This window comes from Molothrus ater, chromosome 5, assembly GCF_012460135.2.
Source record: "Molothrus ater isolate BHLD 08-10-18 breed brown headed cowbird chromosome 5, BPBGC_Mater_1.1, whole genome shotgun sequence".
Classification (NCBI taxonomy): domain Eukaryota; kingdom Metazoa; phylum Chordata; class Aves; order Passeriformes; family Icteridae; genus Molothrus; species Molothrus ater.
The window spans coordinates 51,275,032-51,293,411 of NC_050482.2; the positions used below are offsets into that span (position 1 = coordinate 51,275,032).

Here is an 18,380-nt window from a genome sequence, read left to right on the forward strand (position 1 = left end):
CGCCCCCGGACACGTGGTGCGCGCGCCGCCATGGTGCCGGCGGCGGGAAGCGGCGGTGGCGGCGTCACGTGACGCGGGGAGCGCGCCGCCCCCCTCGCTCGCCCCCGCAGCGGGCGGGAGGCAGCGCCGTGCCCGCCCCGCCCTGCCCGGGCGGCGCGGGAAGGAGCAGGGAGCGGAGCGGGAGGAGCGGAGCGGCGGGAGCTCCATGGTGCAGGTACGGCCCCGGGCGGGACGGGTCCGGGCGGGCGGCGGCGGCCCCGCGCGTCACGTGCGCTCCGCCTCGTGCGCCGTTTGGCGGGGGCGGGGGCATCAGGGCTGGGACCGTATTGGCGGGGGAGCGAGGGCAGTGCAGGGCACCCCCTCTCCCATTGGTTGGGGGGCTTGCGCCGCCCGTCCCCATTGGCTGGTGAGGCGCAGAGGCGCTCGCGACCAGCAGTCCACAGGTGCTGCCCCACCTTGCCACCTGTGTGGTGTGGCGGGGGCCGCTGTGCGCCCATTGGCTGGAAGGCCCGGGACCCCTGCTGCTATTGGCTGGCAGGGAGAAGGGCCTCGCTCCAACTCCCCACGCTGTGTGGGGGGGCGTCATGGCCGCCGGCTCTGGGCGGCGGTGGGCCAAGACTGGTGCGGTCGGGGATCTCCTCTGGGGAGGCTGCAGCCCCTGGGGTGACGCCTCCCGGTCCTCTTCCTTTCAGGGCCGGCTGCGGCAGCCCCGCCATGGCCCCGGCGTTCTGCGGGACGCTCCTGGGGCTGGCCCTGTACGCCAGCAACCTGTGCGCGATGAGTGGGGCCGCGTTCTTGTACCACGACTACTGCGTCATCGGGGCCGGGCCCGCGGGCTTGCAGGCGGCCTATTTCCTCCAGCGAGCCGGCCGGGACTACATCGTCTTTGAGCGGAGCCATGCTCCCGGCAGCTTCTTCGCGCTCTACCCTCGGCACCGCAAACTCATCAGCATCAACAAGCAGTACACGGGCAAGTCCAACAGCGAGTTCAACCTCCGCCACGACTGGAATTCGCTCCTCAGCCACGACCGGCGGCTGCTGTTCCGACGCTACTCTCGAGACTTCTTCCCCAACGCTGACACCATGGTGCGTTACCTGGAGGACTTTGCTTCCCTGCTGAAGCTGCGGGTTCAGTACAACACAGCCATCATCCATGTGACATTGGAGAAGAATGAGCAGGCCTGGAACGGCCATTATTTTCTCCTGACTGACCAGGACAGGAAGAACTACAAGTGCAGGTAATGGGCAAACCTGGGGCTTGACATTAAGCTCAGAGCTTTGCCCTGTTGAGGCATGAGTATCTCTGTGGATGGAGATTTCACAGCCTCTTAGAACCTTAATCACCATCAGGGGCGGAAAACATTTTTTAGGGATTGGCAGGCAGATGGGTGGAATAACTGCTCCTGGGAAGGCATTGCCTTTCTCGAGCAGTGTTTTGCTTTGGGCGGCTGAGGAGGTTGCGAGGGCAGACACAAATTGGCTGCCATGGTCATCACTGCAGCGTCTGTCCTTGATAAGTATGCTTGAAGGCACTTTTGTTTTATCATTAGATAGTTGCTGTCTGTGGAAAAAGTAACTTAGCTGTACTCACAGCCAACACTGCCTTTATTACAAACTGGATTGAGTCAGAGCAGTGACATCTTGTTCCCGTTTTCCCGCATGGGCTATGGGGTGTGTCCCAGACAAGTGAAGCCCTTGGTTAGTAGAGAGCTGGAACAGGCAGGGGGGAAGCAGAGGAAAGTGGGATTTTTTGGGGAGGGGCAAGGATTGTGAGAATACCCTCAGGGCTGCTGGTCGCTGAATTCCCCTTCCACTCGTCCTATTTACGTGTGTATATCCCGTACCACCACTGAGCTCCATTCCTAAAAACCTCGAAGTTACTCGTGTGAACATACGGAGTATATTTCTCACCTCTCCTGAGAGCCTCAGCTCTATGACAGCAGGTCGTGCTGGCTGTCACTTGCCGGTGTGCTGCTGGCAGGCTCCGAGGGGACAGAAGGCAATCCCGGACACCCACGTACCGCAAGCGAGCTGCTCTCGGGATGCTGTGTAAGCAAGGCTGGGACAGCAGGCAGTGCTGCTTGCCTCAGCCGCCTGGTGCTTCCATCTAAGTCACAAAAACTTCCTCAAGAATCAAGTAAAAGCTCTTATGGAGTGATATAAAAAGATCACTGTAGTTATTTTTGGTGTTAACAATTAGCGATGTTGCTAATGTGTTTTTATGACTGGCAGTTACATTTCAAAATATCAAAACTATTTCCTGTCTGTCTTAAAAATGACTTCTGCTCTGCCAAATGTCAACTCAAATTTTAAATCCAAATCATTTTTATGCAACATGTTATCAACCTGTGATACTGTCAGTGAGTTCATACGAGTAGAAGTTGCATTCATGAACAGGCGAGGGAGATGCATATATACACAGCACCCACACTGACTGTTGCTATATATATAACAGTGTTCCTAGTTGTCCTGAGGATAGGGAAGAGAGGAGCAGGTCATTAGTTGAAGCTAGGTAGAGGTTTCTCTTGAAACCATGGCCTGTGCAGCTGGTCCAGTGTCACTGTGGGGGTCACATTGCAGCCACCTTCCACAGTGGGAGGAGGGAGGAGGAAGGAATAAGGAGATGGAGCCCCTTTCCTGAAATTCCTGCATTTCCATGTGCTATCCCTGTTCTTGCAGCTCTTTGTTGGTTGCTGCTGGGACGTGGGTTCCCAATGTGGTAAACTTTCCTGGCTCAGAGTATGTTGAGGGTTACGAGACTGTGTCCATCAACCCGGAGGACTTCACTGGCCAAACCGTGTTGATCTTGGGCCGAGGGAACTCAGCCTTCGAGACAGCAGAGAACATCCTGGGTGTCACGAATTTCATCCACATGGTGAGCCGCTCCCGCGTGCGCCTCTCCTGGGCCACCCACTACGTTGGGGATCTGAGGTAAGGAACTGCTCCTGTTCCCAGGCAACACGCTGGACTGGTGCTGTGGTCATGGGGGCCATAGGGGAAATATGGGGCTTTCCATAGGTTCTTGCTTTAAAGCAATCCAGGTTGCGGTTGCTGAACACAGAGGCTTGGTGAGAGCTTTTTAGGACCTAAAATAGAAATGTGTCCGCTTGGAAACTATAATCTTTAAAATGTACTGGCTCTCAAGTTATTCCCTTGCTTCTAGTTACAGAGGAAAGTTAGGAGGTTGGCTACATCCTGCAAGGACAGCCAGGCTATGTTACCTGTGCTGTTCCTGTGAGCCCTGAGGCTCTGGGGATAACCCTTACACTGAAGAGGAGTTGGGATGCCTGATGAATTATCCCATTTTCAGAAGCTAAGACAGAACCTCCTTTCTTTACATTCTTGTATTTTCCGTAGAGCAATTAACAATGGCCTGCTGGACACCTACCAGCTGAAATCTCTGGATGGGCTTCTAGAGGGCGACCTGGAAGATCTGGCTATCGTTAAGGACAAAAAGGGAAAGCTGCACATCACACTGCGGTTCTACTTGGAGAACAGGAACATCAGCGCAGGCATCGACTCCATCACCCTCCCTCAGGATGAACTGGACAATTTTGCCACCCGCGCACCTTACGACCGTGTCATCCGCTGCCTGGGCTGGAAGTTTGACTTCTCTATCTATAATAGGTGAGGGAGAACCAGGATCTCCATGAAAAAGGGTATTTAGGCTGAAGGGCCTGAGTAGGGAGGAAAGGGAAGAACAGGTCTTCTCCTGGCAGTATTGCTTGGACCTCCGTGTGCTCTGAGCTGCTTGGTGCTGCACAGTCCTTTGTTTATCCTGCAGGTAAGGCTGTGTCCCAGTGGGAATGTGTGTCACTGCCCTCTGACCAACAGGCTTTAAGGCTGTGCCAATGGGAGCAATGAGACCTGAGTGACACAGAAAAGCTTGTACCTTTAGAACTTAACATCTTGACCTGCCAGATCACATGGACAAGGCTAGCAATGTTTGGGGTTTTTTTTCTGAAATGAGGATGATAAAGGTGCAGATTGCTACAAAAAGGTTTTGTTGAGGAAAAAAAAATTCTCTGAGGATGCAACCTTCATTCCACCTTGGTACATCCTGCAGTTGAAAATGATACTGCTAACTTCACTGTCTTCCAAAATTCGTTGTTAGTGGGTCAGCTGAGAATTAGACTTTGTCCAGGGCTATCTTGAGATGAAAACCCTTATCCTCCAAAGATCCTCATTTTAGTAGTAAACTCCACTGAAGGCAGCAGGGGTATGAAGCAGAATCTTGCGGTGGCTGCAAAATAATGTGTATCAGAAACCCTTTTTATTTTTCTACTCCTGTCCTTCCTGATAGTCTGCTCTTCTCTTTTGCATATCAGATCCCTGAGAATGATGCCAGGAAAAGGGAATATTAAGAAGTATCCTCAAATCAAACCCAGCTACGAGTCTAGAGGCACTCGGGGGCTCTTTGTTCTTGGCACTGCTAGCCATTCAGTTGACTTCAGGAAATCTGCTGGGGGCTTCATCCATGGATTCCGGTATACAAGTGAGTACTGGGGTGTACAGAAAGGGCAGAGGTGGAAATCCTCCCTCCCTTCAAAGGAACAATCCATAGCTTACTGCTGGAAAGCGATTGCCCTTAGTCTTGTTCTGGCAATAAAAAGGACAAAACACAGTCAAGCTGCAGCTGCATCATCTGAAGTGGAGGAGAAGTGACTTGGGGTCATATACAAAGTTTTTGGTTGTCTGTCTTTGTTTTGTCTTGTATCTCTCTTGCCCACTGTCTGTTATTTATGTAACACAATAGATTTCTTCCTGCCAGAGGCTCTGCCTTGTGACAGGCTGTGGGTGAGAGGTCTGTGCTGTGGAGTTAAAACCCAGCAGCTGTGGGCAGTAGAGAGAATTTCCTTCTTTATGTGTGTGTGCCCATCCTTATCATTAAAGGACTGCTGAGAAGTAATAAAATATCCCCAAGGACCCCCCGCCCCCTCCCCCACCACTTAGCATGACATCAGCTTTCTGAGGGCATCTCCACTGCAGTTACCAGTGATTGGGGTGGGAGATCCTGAGCACTCCTCAGGATCTATTTTATTGCCTCCTGCTGCAGCACAGAGATTGGACTTCTTACAGCATGAGCTTGCCTTGTTAAATAAGCTGTCTTTGTTTCTGTTCATGTCTTAGCTCGGGCAGTCCATCGCCTATTGGAAAACCGTCACCATGGTGTCCCCTGGCCATCCACAGTCTACCCTATTACACAGCTGACCAATTCCATCATCAAGAGGGTAAATGAGGCCTCAGGCCTCTACCAGATGTTCAGTGTCCTGGCTGACATCATACTGCTGAGAGAGTGAGTGAGTGAGTAATTATTCCCGGCACTGCGCTCCATAATTTCATTTCTGTTTCTTTACCACTGCCTCCCATGTTGCCCCCACACCAGCTGTGCTGTTCCTGCCTAAGGATGTTACCATTGCATAGGCAGCCACCCTAAACCTGTACTACTGCTCCAATTGGTGCCCAATTGTGCACTCTGTTTCTCCCTCTTAAAGGGCTGAAATCGTCCAGACCTTCCCTCTAGGCTCAGAGGTGTAGTACTCTTTTACTGACCCCAGGAAAAAACTTTGTTGAGCAGTGCTACTGTAGAGAGACTCCCATAATCTAGGAAAATAATGGTATCTTGTAACAGTATCTGCAGCCTTTATAAGCTCTGCATCAAGTCCAGCTCAGATTTGTAATGACCAAAGAAAATTACTATCTGATGACGTTTTGGCTTTAGCCTTGACCAGCTGGGAGTGGGTTGGATCCCAGCTGGCTTTCTCTGGTGGAAAATTCCTATGGTGTTTCAATTCACAGGAATGCCACAGAATTTGAATACCTGGAAGAGTACCCTATTGGAGTCCTGGCCGAGCTCGAAATGCAGACAGGAAGAAAGGCTCGCAATGGGCTCTTTGTCATCATTATGGAGTATGGGAGGAATTTCTCTGGGGCTGACAAGGATGTCTTCTACTACAACCGTGCTGTGGGAGAGGCGCAGCACGCCTGGCAGTCCAACTTTTTACATCCTGTTATTTACTATTACAAACACCTCCCAACAGGTAAGCTTTCCTGCTAATTGTGTGACACAACCAAAACAAAGAGGGATAAAGATAAATCAGAGCCAGAGTGGGGGTGGTACCTGAAAGCACTATTCACCCTTCCTGTGAGACACCTCCCACCACTGGATGAGCTGAAAAGGAAGCTGAGAGTTGGCAAGAAAGTTCCATCCATAAGACTGATATAGGGACTGGAGGGTTGTACCAGAGACCTCACATTTGAAAATAGGAACAAACAGGCATACTGGAAATTTCCCCATGCCCAAAAAGAGGAACAGTTCTTCCCTTTGGCTGGCACCCTATGTGAATTTTGCAGAACCTGACAGATGAGGGTGTTGTTGTTTGGCCATCTTGCTGCGAAGAAAAAGCTGCTCTCTGGCAGGCCCAAGTCTGAGAGGTCACACAGACAAAGAGGCAGCCAAAGGCAAGGATTTGAAGAGGAGTGTTCTATCCAGCAGCAAGCAGGCTTAGGGCAGACTTCCTTGGGAAATGAGAGTGTTGAAATCTTCATCTCCAGAAACCCAGGGTTAGGGTCCAGCTTGCCTTCTCGGAAATCAGCATGATGGGTAGCAGCATTAAACACAACGTAGCCCATCTGGCAGTCCCTGCCCAGGGGGAACAGGAGTGAAATGACAGGAATGCTACAGACAGGGACAGAGGGCAGCTGTGTGGTGGCAGGGCTGTTAAGGACAGAGCTAGCAGAGTGGATTGCAAATGAAAGTAATGGATTAAAAGGTCAGGACAAAAGCGGAAACAGCTGTCACAGCTGCTTTCCATTCCCCAAGCTCTTTTTAATGCCATTTTGCTTCTAAGAGACTCCCTTAGTGTTCTCTTGGCAGAGCGTGAGATGAGACTCCGTCCCCCGGACTGGCCTCTGCCCCGGCCAAATGCCATCCATCACGTTGTGGAGGACTTTCTGACAGACTGGACAGCCCCGAATGCTCACATCCTGCCACTGAGGCGGTTTTTGGAGAACTGCCTCGGCACTGACCTGCGCAATTTCTTTGCAGGTAATTTGTGCACAGGGTTGAAGTGGCAGGAAGAGGAGGAGCAATGTGAGGAACAAGGGACAGAAGTGATCTCATATGCAAATAGCTGAGATCTCCCTGTGGTGAGCTGCTTGTGTCTCACCATCAGTCACACCTCCTCAAGGCACTCACCAGATGGTACAAAGTGCTGTTCTGTGTGTATGTTCCCAAAGAGTCCTTGCTCTTGTCACCATTAGAAGAAGACTAGCCCAGGCATGCCAGGACTTAGAGAAAGGCATATAAGGTCGGGTTCAATCCATTTTTTTAGCTGCAGCTTTCTTTCTTCTTCATTATCTGAACATGTCTTTGTGCCATTGTGTACTAGATCTCATGTACTGGTGATTGGATTGCTTTCCCATGGGAAACGGGAGTGCTGTGATGTGAGAGGTGAAGAGCCTCTGCTGCCTCCCTTCCTGGTCTTAACACTGGTGTGGGACCCTCCTGCAGAAAGCCCATGTGGCACACAGAGGGAAGCCATCTTGTAGCACAAAGAATATGCCAGATGGATACAAGCTCAAATACAGCTCCTTTTTCTCTCAGTGTGCAGACTGGGGATCCCTCTCTGCATCTCCTGAGCTTTGCAGAAGTACATCAACTACTGTGCTGCCACCCAGGGAAGGGAGTGGGTGGGAAACTCCAGCCATCTTCCCTCATCCTTTCTGCCTTTTGTTTTGAACAAGTCCCTGATAGTATATGGGAGTATTTCCCTACGGGGTATCTCTGCTGACTCTTAACTTTTGATCCTTTCCCCTGCAGAGTCCTGTTTCCTGTTTGCCTTCACCCATCAGAAGCTGCCTCCCTCCTGCCAGCAGGGGTACGTTCGAATGCAGGGGCTGCTGGGGAGCCAGGAGCTCCGGCAGCGTGCGGTACAGGCTGGGCTGCTCCAGGATTACACTCACACAGACTTCTCGGGTGACAGACCCCCTGACAGCCACCATGGGTCACAGGAGCACTTGAGGAGAGATCATGGGATACCACTTCGTCCTCTGCAGCATCTTGTTAATGCCAAGGATGAGCTTTAACCTTTCTTGCTCCACACTGAAATCCATAGGTGCTCTCGTGACAGTACTGTAACAGAGATCCACAGCAGGATTCTGCCCTTTCCAGCATCCCTTTTCCATCCCCATGCCTCCCACTGATCGTGAGTTGCCAAAGACCTGCTCAGATCTTGCTGTTACAAAGAGGACCAACATCCTCTGGAGGACTGAGGGACCAAAACCCAGCGATGCTGAGGTTCCCATGTTGTCCTTGCAGAGTTCAGAGTTGCCTGAAGACAGTGTTGGTGTTTATCTCACTGACCAGTATCTGCAGTGATGTACAGAGGCCACAGAACTGAGCACAGGAATGCCTGGGAAACTTCACATGTCATGTCCCCCTCAGAGATGGCCTGCTCACAGCCTGTGGCTCTCTGGTCCCTGGATACCCTACGCTGTGTATACTTGAAGATTTTTTTCTGCATTGAATCCTGAAGTGGTACTCCAGGCAAACTTCCTGGTATTTTTCCTGCATTTGAGTTAGGGCAGTTGTGTAGCTTGAGTGGGGAAAGATTATTTTCTTTTAGTTGCTGTATAGGTCAGATAATTTATAATTTCTAGAGAACACTACAAGGGACTCTTTCCTCCACAACAGATGAGTAGCTTGCTTGGAATGCCTGGGACACAGAGACTTACAGAGTTTGGGTCTGCTGTCCTCATGTTTTTTTTCTCCCACACCAAGCAGCCTAGAAGGTTAGCCTGTCTTTTATAAAGCATGACCAATATTTCTCCTATTTGCACTATGTCCCATCAAGAAAGTTTGATGTTGTTAAAATGCTCTTTCTCTGTTTTATTCCCCTCCAGTCACCTTGAGATTTTAGAGGGACTGACAGGGAGGTTGTCTGCACTTTACTGCTCCCCTTATCAACCACATATGCTTGCCTATCACCTCCCCTTGGACTCCTTCCGTGGGCCTGGAGTTGCAAAGCAAGAGCAGTTTTGAGCTTGACCTCATGATGTCCCTGTGATTTCTAGGAAATAGAGGAGGGATGAAGGGAACAGGCTTTTATCTCCACACGTTTTCCAACTTTTTAGCTTCTTGAAAAATGCACACTATTGCTTCCAAACTGAGGGGGGCTGTACCTTACATGTACCTAAAGCTCTCCCAATCCTATGAATTCAGCTGCTGTTTCCCTAAAACCTCAGTTCCTTAGAGAGGCAGGGAAGCAGAAGAGGTCAAGGAAGCAACAGGGGAGTTCTTGCTCTCTTTGAGAATGCTGGGCTCTGCAAGCAATGCTGCTGCTGGAAGACAGTGCCTGTTCACATGCAGCTGGAGAGGGTGGCATGGGCCCGCTGGTCTGTGGTCACCCCTGAGTGTAGGGATCCAGGTTGGTCCCGGTGCCCTTCCCGTGCGGCGCGTTGTGGAACGGAGTTAATTGCTGTCGGGGGGACTGTAGAGCTGTGCACTGCCAGGAAAGCTAAAAGCAGGTGAAGCTCGCAGCCCCTTGCCTAGCCTCAAGCTGAAGAGAGCCGCCCGACGGAGGGACCGGCCGTGGCACCGGGACCGGGATCGCCCCACGGCTCGTGCTGCGCTAGCCGCGCCCATTGGAGGGCTCCGCCGCCAATCAGCACCGAGGGTCCGCCCTACGTGACACATCCCACCGTCCCTCCAGGGGCGGGGCGAAGCGGCCTAAAGGACAGGCACGGCAGCCAATAAGAGTTCCCGGCTCTCCGGGCGGCTGCCAATGGGCTGTGAGGACGGCCGGCCTGTCCGTAGAGTCTTCCGGCGGCGGCGGCCAATCGGCGCAGGTGGGCGGGAGTTCGGTGTGTGCGGGTCGGCTCGCTGTGTCGGTCCTCGCGAAGGTGCGGGCGGGCCTGCGGGCTCGGCGGGTGCAGCGGGGCCCTCCCTGGCCCTGCCCTCCCGCCCTCGGGCTCGGAGAGCAACGGGGGCACCGGCCTCTGGGGCTGTTCTCCCCCACAGGGTTGGGGCCCTGTGCCACCTGTTGGACATGGGCTGACGGAGCCCCGCGGTGTCGGAGCAGGCCTGGCTCTGCCCTGTGGGTGGGGGGGGGGGGGGCTGCCGTGGGGGCAGCAATGCTCCGCAGGGCTGAGCGAAACGGGGAGGCTGTGCCTGAGCTGTCTCCCTGTGAACGGGGAGGAGGCGGGCTCCAGCTGGCAGCCCCGTGCCCGTTGGGCTGGAGCCGCAGAGCGGGGCAGGGCTGGGCAGGGGGCCGAAAGCCATCCCGTCATACCCCATAAGCTTCTCTCCTGGCGTGGGGCTGTCCTGCCGCGGGGGCTGGGATCAGGGCGCTGCTGCAGTGGGACCAGCCGTGGGGTGCACCCGTCCCAGCAACCACTCTCCCCACAGATGGCCCAGAGGCTGGCGCTCCAGCGGCTGCTGGCGCTCCCCACGCGGGGGCCCCTGGCATCCCACGGCAGGGCCTTTGGCACCTCAGCCGGCCGCAGGAGCACTTTCAACGTGCAGGATGGCAGCGACTTCCAGGACCGGGTGGTGAACAGCCCCAAGCCCGTTGTGGTGGACTTCCATGCACAGTAAGTTCCACTCGTGGCTCTTGCACCCCTCTCTTCCACCACCCGTGCAGGTGTGTTCCTGTGACTTTCCTGATGTGGTGGCACTCCAGGCTCACCATGGAAGAGCATGCCTGAGGGCTTCCCAAGCTGTGGAGTCCAGTGTTGAAAGATGCTTCTGCTCGTCAGGCTCAATCCATGAAGATTCCCCTCACAGCTACAGCCTGCAGCAGTGTCAAACAGGAGTGCCAGGAAGGCTTTCCCCAGGGTGGTACAGCTGCACCTTCCAGGTGCTCAGGTGTCACCCCAGCCTCAGTGTTGCATCATCCTACAAAAGATGCCTCAGGAAGAAGCTCTGATATCTGCCCTATTTGGCTTCAGGGATGCAACGTCCTCAGAGAGCTCTGCACTTGCTATGCCTCACCATTGTTAAGGTGTATCATTCCATGTTTCTTAAAGCTGCATGGTTTTGAGGCTCTTTATAGCAAATGTTTTTATGTGTTAGTAACAGCCATGTGACACCAATGACAGCATTTGTCATCAATAAAAATGCTGTGATCCACCTGCCAGTAAAAATATTCCTAGATGCTATCTGCTCTATTAACAATTATCTTAACTGATTAAGATAATTAACAATATTAACTGATTATCTTTGAGTTTTTCACGTATTTTCTTAGTCCTCCAGTTACTGTTACGTGAGCCTGTTACGGCTGATTTGGTGCAAAGAGAACACAAAACAGCCAAAAAACTTCTGCTCTAAATAAACCAACAGACAAACCACAGTGAGCACCAGCTGGGATCATCCAGGGAGGAGAGGACAATTAATTGAAGCCTGAAGCTGGATGCAGAGCTTCCTTAACCTTTGACAGCTCCTTTGTGAGAGAAGTGTTTTTCTAAGCCTTGGTTCAGGAATTGTATTTCCAGGCTGGCTCTTGAGTGGAACAGCAGTGGTGGTAAAGGCACTGGTGTTCCAGCATGCCTTCCATGGCTGCACCTGCCTCTCCTAATGTGCCCTCTCTTTTCCTGCTCCATCAGGTGGTGTGGTCCCTGCAAGATCCTCGGCCCCAGGTTAGAGAAGCTGGTGGCCAAGCAGGAGGGGAAGGTGCTGATGGCCAAGGTGGACATTGATGATCACACAGACCTCGCCATCGAGTACGAGGTAGGAGGTGGAAGAACACGGACTTTGTTTGGCTGGCAGTGCAGAGGTGCCTCCCTATGGAGAACTGTGCCTGCACAGCAGCAGCACTGGAGGGGAGGGGAAGCCCAGAGCCTAGAGGTTCCTGATCCATTGGGTCACTTGTCAGTAGGTGGATTTTGCTGCTTGGCTCTGCTCCAGCTCTGCTTGTTGTGCCCAGCATCCCCACCTCTGATTCTGCAGGGAGGGCTCTCTAGGCCTTGCATGTGTCTGTGAGTGTAAACACTTCCCTGGCCTCGAGGAGCCTGGAGTACACATGGCATTTTGCTGCCAGCTGGAGTGCTCAGGTGCAGGGCAAGATCGTGAAGTTACAAACCCCACTGTGCCGTGCTACTGAACATGGTTCTTTATGCAGCCAGCCTGTCCTCTCTTTCCCTTCCTTGTTCAGGATCTCGAGCTGGGTCATAACGTCCCCATCCTTTAGCTGCAGCACAAGGAGACACAGTGAGTTTTGTTTGGACAGGTAGAAGCCAGGTCAGAAAAAATAACAGGAGCACATGTCCCGCTCTTGAAAGGGGAGGACCTTGATGCTTACACTAGTGTGTGACGTTACTGCTGGGTGTGTTTCCTGTGCTGCCTTTCTCCCAGGAAGAAACAGAATGACTGGAGAAGGCCATGGCTTTAGTTTACATGATTCATTTATTTGTCCCCTCTGACAGTAGTTAGGTAGTTTAAGAAACACAAAAGCCCCTCTGAGGGCCGTGCTTGCCTCTGTTGTCTCTCCTTGCAAACAACCACTCTGCCTATGGAGTTTGGGCATCCTGCTGTTACGTTTTACAGGGGAAAAACATGCCTCATTTTCACTTGGGTATCATGCAGATGGATCTGCTCCCCCTCTGCAGATGAAGTCCTGCTCCCAGGGTGACAACTAGCAGAGCAAGCTCCTCAAGCTGCCCTGAAAAGTGTGAACTATCTCCTGAGCAAGCTGTCAGTTTATTGAGCCTGGAGAAGATGCCATTCCTACACCCTGCTCAGCCAGAAGGAGACGGAAGTGGGAGCAGCTTGTTCGCTCCCACTCTTTCCCCAGGGAGACCTTTCTGCCCGTGCTGTGGTGGGGTGCCCACACAGCTGGTGGCCACAGTCATGATTTGCAGTTCCCACAAGCTCAGCATGAGAGCCTCCGGTGCTCTCCAGGGTGGAGGCGTGCTGGCAGATACACCCCAGGCCAAGGAAGATGGCTGCTGGCTCCTGAGCAGGGCTGGCTGCTGCAAGCCCAAAACACTGCATAGCTCAGAGGGTGCTGGTGAGAAGTTGAAGAGGATGAGGTGTTTTTAGTGATGATCTGGAAGTGTGTAAATCCTAATAGACGCAGGGAAAGCTCTGGTAGCAACCATGCTAAGGAGAAGAGAATAGAGATTATTAGCTCAACTCATGTGTTGTTCCAAACCTTCCAGTAGATAGAATGAGCTGAGATTACAAGAGGATAATCTCAAATGAGTGGAAAACGACAAGCAGGGTGTGTGCATGCAGAGAAAGGTCTGTGAAAAGAGGCTGAAAGTCCCAAGTTGTGTAGCTTTGATAATGTGCTGGGTGTCCTCTCCCCACGGGTGCTGAGGGAGCACTGCCTGCTGTGTGTGTTTGTGTGCAGGTAGGACTGAGGCTGCAGGAAAGGGTCAGTTTCTAGCAGTTCATTCAGGAATCTTATTTACAAACATGGTGAAGTTTTTGTTTTGCAAGAAGCCCTCCTCCACTTTTGGAGTGATGCATGTGTGTCTTGTCTTGGCCATTATCCCCATGGCTAAAACACTGTCCTTAGACTGTCTGCACATACCATAGCTGCAAACAGGTAGGGGGATGGGAGAATTTTGTGCTCAGATCTTCAAAGTTTGGAGCATCCTTTCTGAGGCAGAAGTTTTGTTCATGGTGCTGAGCATGTGCTTGGTTTTGCTTCATTTTCTGGGAAGTTACCATGTAAGAGAAATGTAAGGGCTGATGAGAAGGCGCCAAGTTGAGATCAAAGAGGGACCAGAGTGTTTGTGAGAGATCAGGAAAACCACAGGTGGTGTTTAGAGGGAATCAGAAAACATTTGTTTTAAAGTCATTCTTTAGGGAATCAGATGTCTGCATGCTGAGGAAGTCTTTGTTTGGGGGTTTTTAGTGTCCATGCCACCCCCACAACTCCTTCACTAGCTGCCAGGAAGTCTCACTCCATCCGTGTTTATTCCCTTGCCCACACACACACGCAGCCCTAGCTTGCTGCCTGCTTGCACAATGTCCTCTTCAGCAGCCTCCTTGGTGCAGAGGGAGGCAGTGGGAGGGGGAGGCCCCCTGGAAGAGCTGAGGAATGCTGGCACATTCCTTTATACAAGCCCTTGGCTCTTAGCCATCCCAGCTTAGCACAAAGCACGGATGCATTTCCTGCAAGTAGGAATGTCCCCTGTGCCCTTCCCTGTCCGGTTATGCCCAGCACAAAAGTGTTTTCTCTGGGGACTCCCTGTTTTATCAAATACCTTTCATCTCTGGTTGTGGCCTTTCTCCACTGCTCCAGCCAGATCCTGACCTCTCGCCCCAAGAGCAGAAAGGGAGAAGAAATACTTTTGTTTATCTGCAGTCTCTTAAAATTCTTTAGATTCATCTCTTGCCTTAACCAGTTGCCTCTGTGTGTGGTGACCAGGAAAGGGCAGCCCCTTCTGTGGCCACTGTGGGTGGGCAGCTCAGGAGAGCCACTGGGTACAGAGGTGGTCATTCATCAGTGGAGCTCCATCCTGTTACCTCCTCACTCAGAGGCCTGGGTGAAATACTTCCCCATGCTCTGTTGTTTGGCATCTGAGCTTGTATAAAAGTTTCAGATGGGGGAGAATTCCCTTGGTATGGGTGTTGCCAGGAATAACCTGGATGGGCATGTTTGTTTGTTTATCTGTGGTCAACACTAATCAAAAGCAGACTGATTTTTTCTATAGAAATGCTCTTCAGGGAGGAGTAAAGTTTGTTTAGGTTCAGTGCAGATGGGACCCAAAAAAAGAAAAAGTGCCCTCAACTTTGCATTCTAGAAATTCTCATGATATTTGCTTCTCAACCAGCAAAACAAAGTACATGCTCCATTAATAGGCTGCCCTTACTGCAGCTGGCAGGAAGGAAGCTGACAAAAACATCATGTTTTCTGAGCAGAGGAAAGTTGCTCTGTGCCCCCAGTTCTCATCTGGCTCTGCAGCACCAGCCCCAGACCTTCCACTCTTTCTTTGGATTTGCTCACCTGCACAGAGGGAAAGAGACAGAGGAATCAAGGCCATGTGAAACTCGTGGGTGCGCTGGTCAGCCTGCAGGGCCTGGCAACGTGGTGTTGGCTGCTTCTCAGGAGAGCTTCCAAGAGTTGCCTGTTCCTCACCCCAGCCCTAACAGGGGCCAGCTCTTGTTTTTTTGGATAGGACTGGAGCAACTCTGCTCGATATTAACCCACTGTGCAAACCAGAGGGAGGCTCATTGGAGGTTTGCCTTCTCAGGGACGGAGCAGCTGAGTGCAGTACATCTTTTCTCTCTCTCAAAATCACAAGGGAACGTATTGGCACCATCGGCAGTGCTGGGGCCCAAGCCCTCTGGATCTGCTCCCTGCAGTCACTAGGAGGAGCTGAAGATTGTGCATTGAGCAGCCCCGACGCTCCCATCCCTTCAGATGAGACTGCACAAGCCCTGAAGGACACTGTGGGGAGCCACGCTGGACTGCCCGGCTGGGACCGGGTGGGAAGGGAAGACAAAATGTCCTTTTCATCTCAGGCTCCCACTGGGAGAAAAGCCAGCCCTCTGATGGGTTTCCAGAGGGATTTACAGATCTTTGTTGGCAGCAGGGCTGGCAGTGCACATGGGAAGGCCCTGCAGGCTGGAGAAGAGTCAGCGAGCAAGATAAGGACAGGATCTGTTTTGGGGGGAAAACTTTGCAGAGATAAGCTGTGGGGTCAGAAATGTGATCAGATCTTCCATTGCTGTAGCTCTCCAAGCTCTGGTTGTTCCTTCTTTCAGTCATGTCCCTGGGGTTTCTGCTGTCACCAGTCAACCAGCAAGTCCTTGGGGAATGTTGTCATTTCCAACACTGTTCTCTTGGATAATTCCCAGCAAACTTTGTTCTGAGCTAAAAAAGCAGCGCCCAGAGCAGCACAGCTGCCTGCTAGCTCTGGTCAGAGGGACTTTTTCACTTCTTACCTAATCATCAGGGATCTGCACTGAATGACCACTGGTTTGTGACCAGTTAAATAACTGAAAACAGAACTGGGGAAAGGAAGAAGGCTTGGAGGGGATTGTCATTGCCATAATATGAGCAGGAAATCTGCCTGTGCAATGGTGGGGCGGGTTAGGGTTAGAGCTCCAGTCCTGTCTGGAGAAGAACACGGGTCCAGTCTGATGCTACCCTGGCCATAAAATGTCCAAAGGTCATTATGTCTGAGATGTGTCCTAGGTGTGTTCATTTATGAGAGGACAAAAGGAAAGGAGGAGAAGAAGCTTTTGTACTGAAGACGGGTTTTGTATTAGTTGTGGTTTTGTCTTTAAACATTTGGGTCTTATTTAAACTCAAAAAGCAGCTCAGCCTTATCTCCAGTAGAGTGGTGTAAGTCAGTGCAGAGAGGGGGAACACGGAGCTCAGCTGGCCTGTTTTGCAAGTGGACATCTTACCCTAGAGCAGTGCATGCTCAGCTCCCTTGTAGCCACTTCCTTAGACTTCATTGGGAGACCAGGTGCAGGTGGCTTTCTGCAGGCTTTGCTCACCTGTCTCCCTGTTTCTCTTGCCCCAGGTGTCAGCAGTGCCAACTGTGCTGGCCATGAAGAACGGAGACGTTGTGGATAAATTTGTGGGCATAAAGGACGAGGATCAGCTGGAGGCATTCCTCAAGAAACTCATTGGAGCCTGAAGTAAAAGGGTTGGCTGTACCTCTGCCTCTGGACACGTCCATGTTGTGCATTCCTTGCCTGGGAGAGCTGTGGGCAGGTCAACTGGCTGCCCTGTACAACCTGGGGGTTTCTTCTGTTTTGGTGTTTTTAGGAGATGGAAAATGTTGTAACCCTTCCCTCCTTCTCCCCCTTCTCATGAGCAGCAGTAGTTGCAAAGGGCGCTGAGGAGCAGGGCTGCTTATTCTCAAAACGGGGAATGTGGCTGGAATTAGGAGCCTGTGTTTATCAGCCAAGAGCTGACGTGCAGAGCTGCTGCTGAGTTAAGAGGAGGAATGTTTTTGTCTTTGCCTCACATCTGATAGCCCAGAGCAGAGGGCAGCTGCTCCCTGCAAGATGATGGTACATACCTGCCCTGGGTGGGTTCGTTTAAAGCTGAGAATGCCTCTGCCTTGTCTGTGAAACCTGTCTCTTTCTTCGTCTGTCCTTGTGTTGATGGGAGAGGTACAACTCCTCCCCAAATCCATGGGCTCCCATCATAATTTAATAAGAGAAAATAGGGAGAAGTATTTTATAGATCTCCTTTTGTATGTCTGCAGCAGTAGAGAACTTTTGTCAGTCACTGCTGTCTAGCCAGGAGAATAAAACTTAATTCTCACAAATCTGTCTGTCCAGAGAGGTGAGTTGGGAGTATCAGCAGCACAGTTTCTAATGATGAGTTGGGAAAGTGCAGGTTATGACTTGATCCCTACTAAAAGGTAATGTGCTGAAAACAAAATAGGGTATTCTTTCCATGGGGCTTTCAGTGCTGCCTGCAGGACCCCCTTTGTGTGCTGCTGGATCCAGGGGGCCATAGGGAGGACTCACCTCTCACACACAGATGAACAGCTGCTCATTGCACACAGGGAACCTGAGCTGTGCTCCTTCCCCCTGTGCTTTTCTCACCCCTCCCCTGTCTGTGGAGCCTGAGAGCCTCCCTCTCCCTGTTGTGAATAATTAAATGTGGCCACATGGGTGAGCCCTGCCAGAAGGCAGCCTTTTGACTTCAATTGCCCTGACCTTTGGACTAAGGGTACCAGTTGTGGGCTTCTATCTGAGCAGCCTTCAGCCCTTCTAACCTCTTCCTCCTCCTCACATACACCTGTTTCCTGTCAACCTGGCTTCTGAGTGCTCCCAGCCTCCTCCTGAGCTTGCAGGCAGAGCACAGCACCAGCACTGATGATTACTGTACTGTTTAATTCCAGCTCAGCTTGCTTATCTAAGCTGCATGAGAACATTGTAAATGCTTAATAACTATGTACAAGCTGCCTTTATTTTTTTTCTTTTTTTTTTTTTTGGCCACAGCTTCTGTTTCCTTCAGTCAGTCTTAAATCTGCTTTGGCATTGCTCCATTTTACCTCCGTGGTATATGAGCAGCCAGGTAATTTTTTTTCTGCACCTCTGCAGTAACAATTTATGACTTTTGAAGGAACCAGGGGAGTGGTGATCCAAGTCCTGCTGCAACTGCAGTGCAGCTGGCTGGCATTACTGCTCCCACCTGCTTCTGTTCCCCTGGAGCCAGGGCCACAGCACAAGGTGGTACTGGTCTCTTGAGGTGGGTGCCTCCCACTGGGGCTGGGCTGACCTCACCGCTGGCACGCTACTAGAGGTGATGTCACTTGAATGTAATCTGGTAAAGAACTGTTGGTCAGTTACAATCAATAAAAACTGGCATTTCATTTTATTCCAGAGATCACAGAGGCTGTGCTGCTCCTGACCTCCTCTGGTTTCAGGCTGGGCAATTTCCCCTGCAGTTTCAGTG

General features: G+C 51.7%; 2 protein-coding genes across 2 annotated transcripts; both read left to right on the forward strand.

Moving 5' to 3' along the window:
- Positions 1-89: 89 nt before the first annotated feature.
- FOXRED2 (FAD dependent oxidoreductase domain containing 2) lies at positions 90-8,875 on the forward strand. Its single transcript, XM_036400653.2, has 9 exons — positions 90-214; positions 693-1,238; positions 2,680-2,931; positions 3,358-3,627; positions 4,329-4,495; positions 5,131-5,296; positions 5,800-6,041; positions 6,878-7,048; positions 7,823-8,875. Exons 2-9 carry the CDS (start codon positions 715-717, stop codon positions 8,086-8,088), a joined length of 2,058 nt encoding a protein of 685 aa, XP_036256546.1. The 5' UTR covers positions 90-214; positions 693-714; the 3' UTR covers positions 8,089-8,875.
- Positions 8,876-10,290: 1,415 nt separating this feature from the next.
- Positions 10,291-18,309, forward strand: TXN2 (thioredoxin 2). Its single transcript, XM_036400654.2, has 3 exons — positions 10,291-10,593; positions 11,605-11,728; positions 16,486-18,309. Exons 1-3 carry the CDS (start codon positions 10,409-10,411, stop codon positions 16,600-16,602), a joined length of 426 nt encoding a protein of 141 aa, XP_036256547.1. The 5' UTR covers positions 10,291-10,408; the 3' UTR covers positions 16,603-18,309.
- The last annotated feature ends 71 nt before the right edge of the window (positions 18,310-18,380 follow it).

Coding starts and splice junctions, on each gene's coding strand:
- FOXRED2 (XM_036400653.2), top strand. CDS start 715: ATGGCCCCGGCGTTCTGCGGGACGCTCCTGGGGCTGGCCCTGTACGCC. Junction 6,042..6,877: donor TTACAAACACCTCCCAACAG/GTAAGCTTTCCT, acceptor TTCTCTTGGCAG/AGCGTGAGATGAGACTCCGT. Junction 7,049..7,822: donor CCTGCGCAATTTCTTTGCAG/GTAATTTGTGCA, acceptor TTTCCCCTGCAG/AGTCCTGTTTCCTGTTTGCC.
- TXN2 (XM_036400654.2), top strand. CDS start 10,409: ATGGCCCAGAGGCTGGCGCTCCAGCGGCTGCTGGCGCTCCCCACGCGG. Junction 10,594..11,604: donor GTGGTGGACTTCCATGCACA/GTAAGTTCCACT, acceptor CTGCTCCATCAG/GTGGTGTGGTCCCTGCAAGA. Junction 11,729..16,485: donor ACCTCGCCATCGAGTACGAG/GTAGGAGGTGGA, acceptor CTCTTGCCCCAG/GTGTCAGCAGTGCCAACTGT.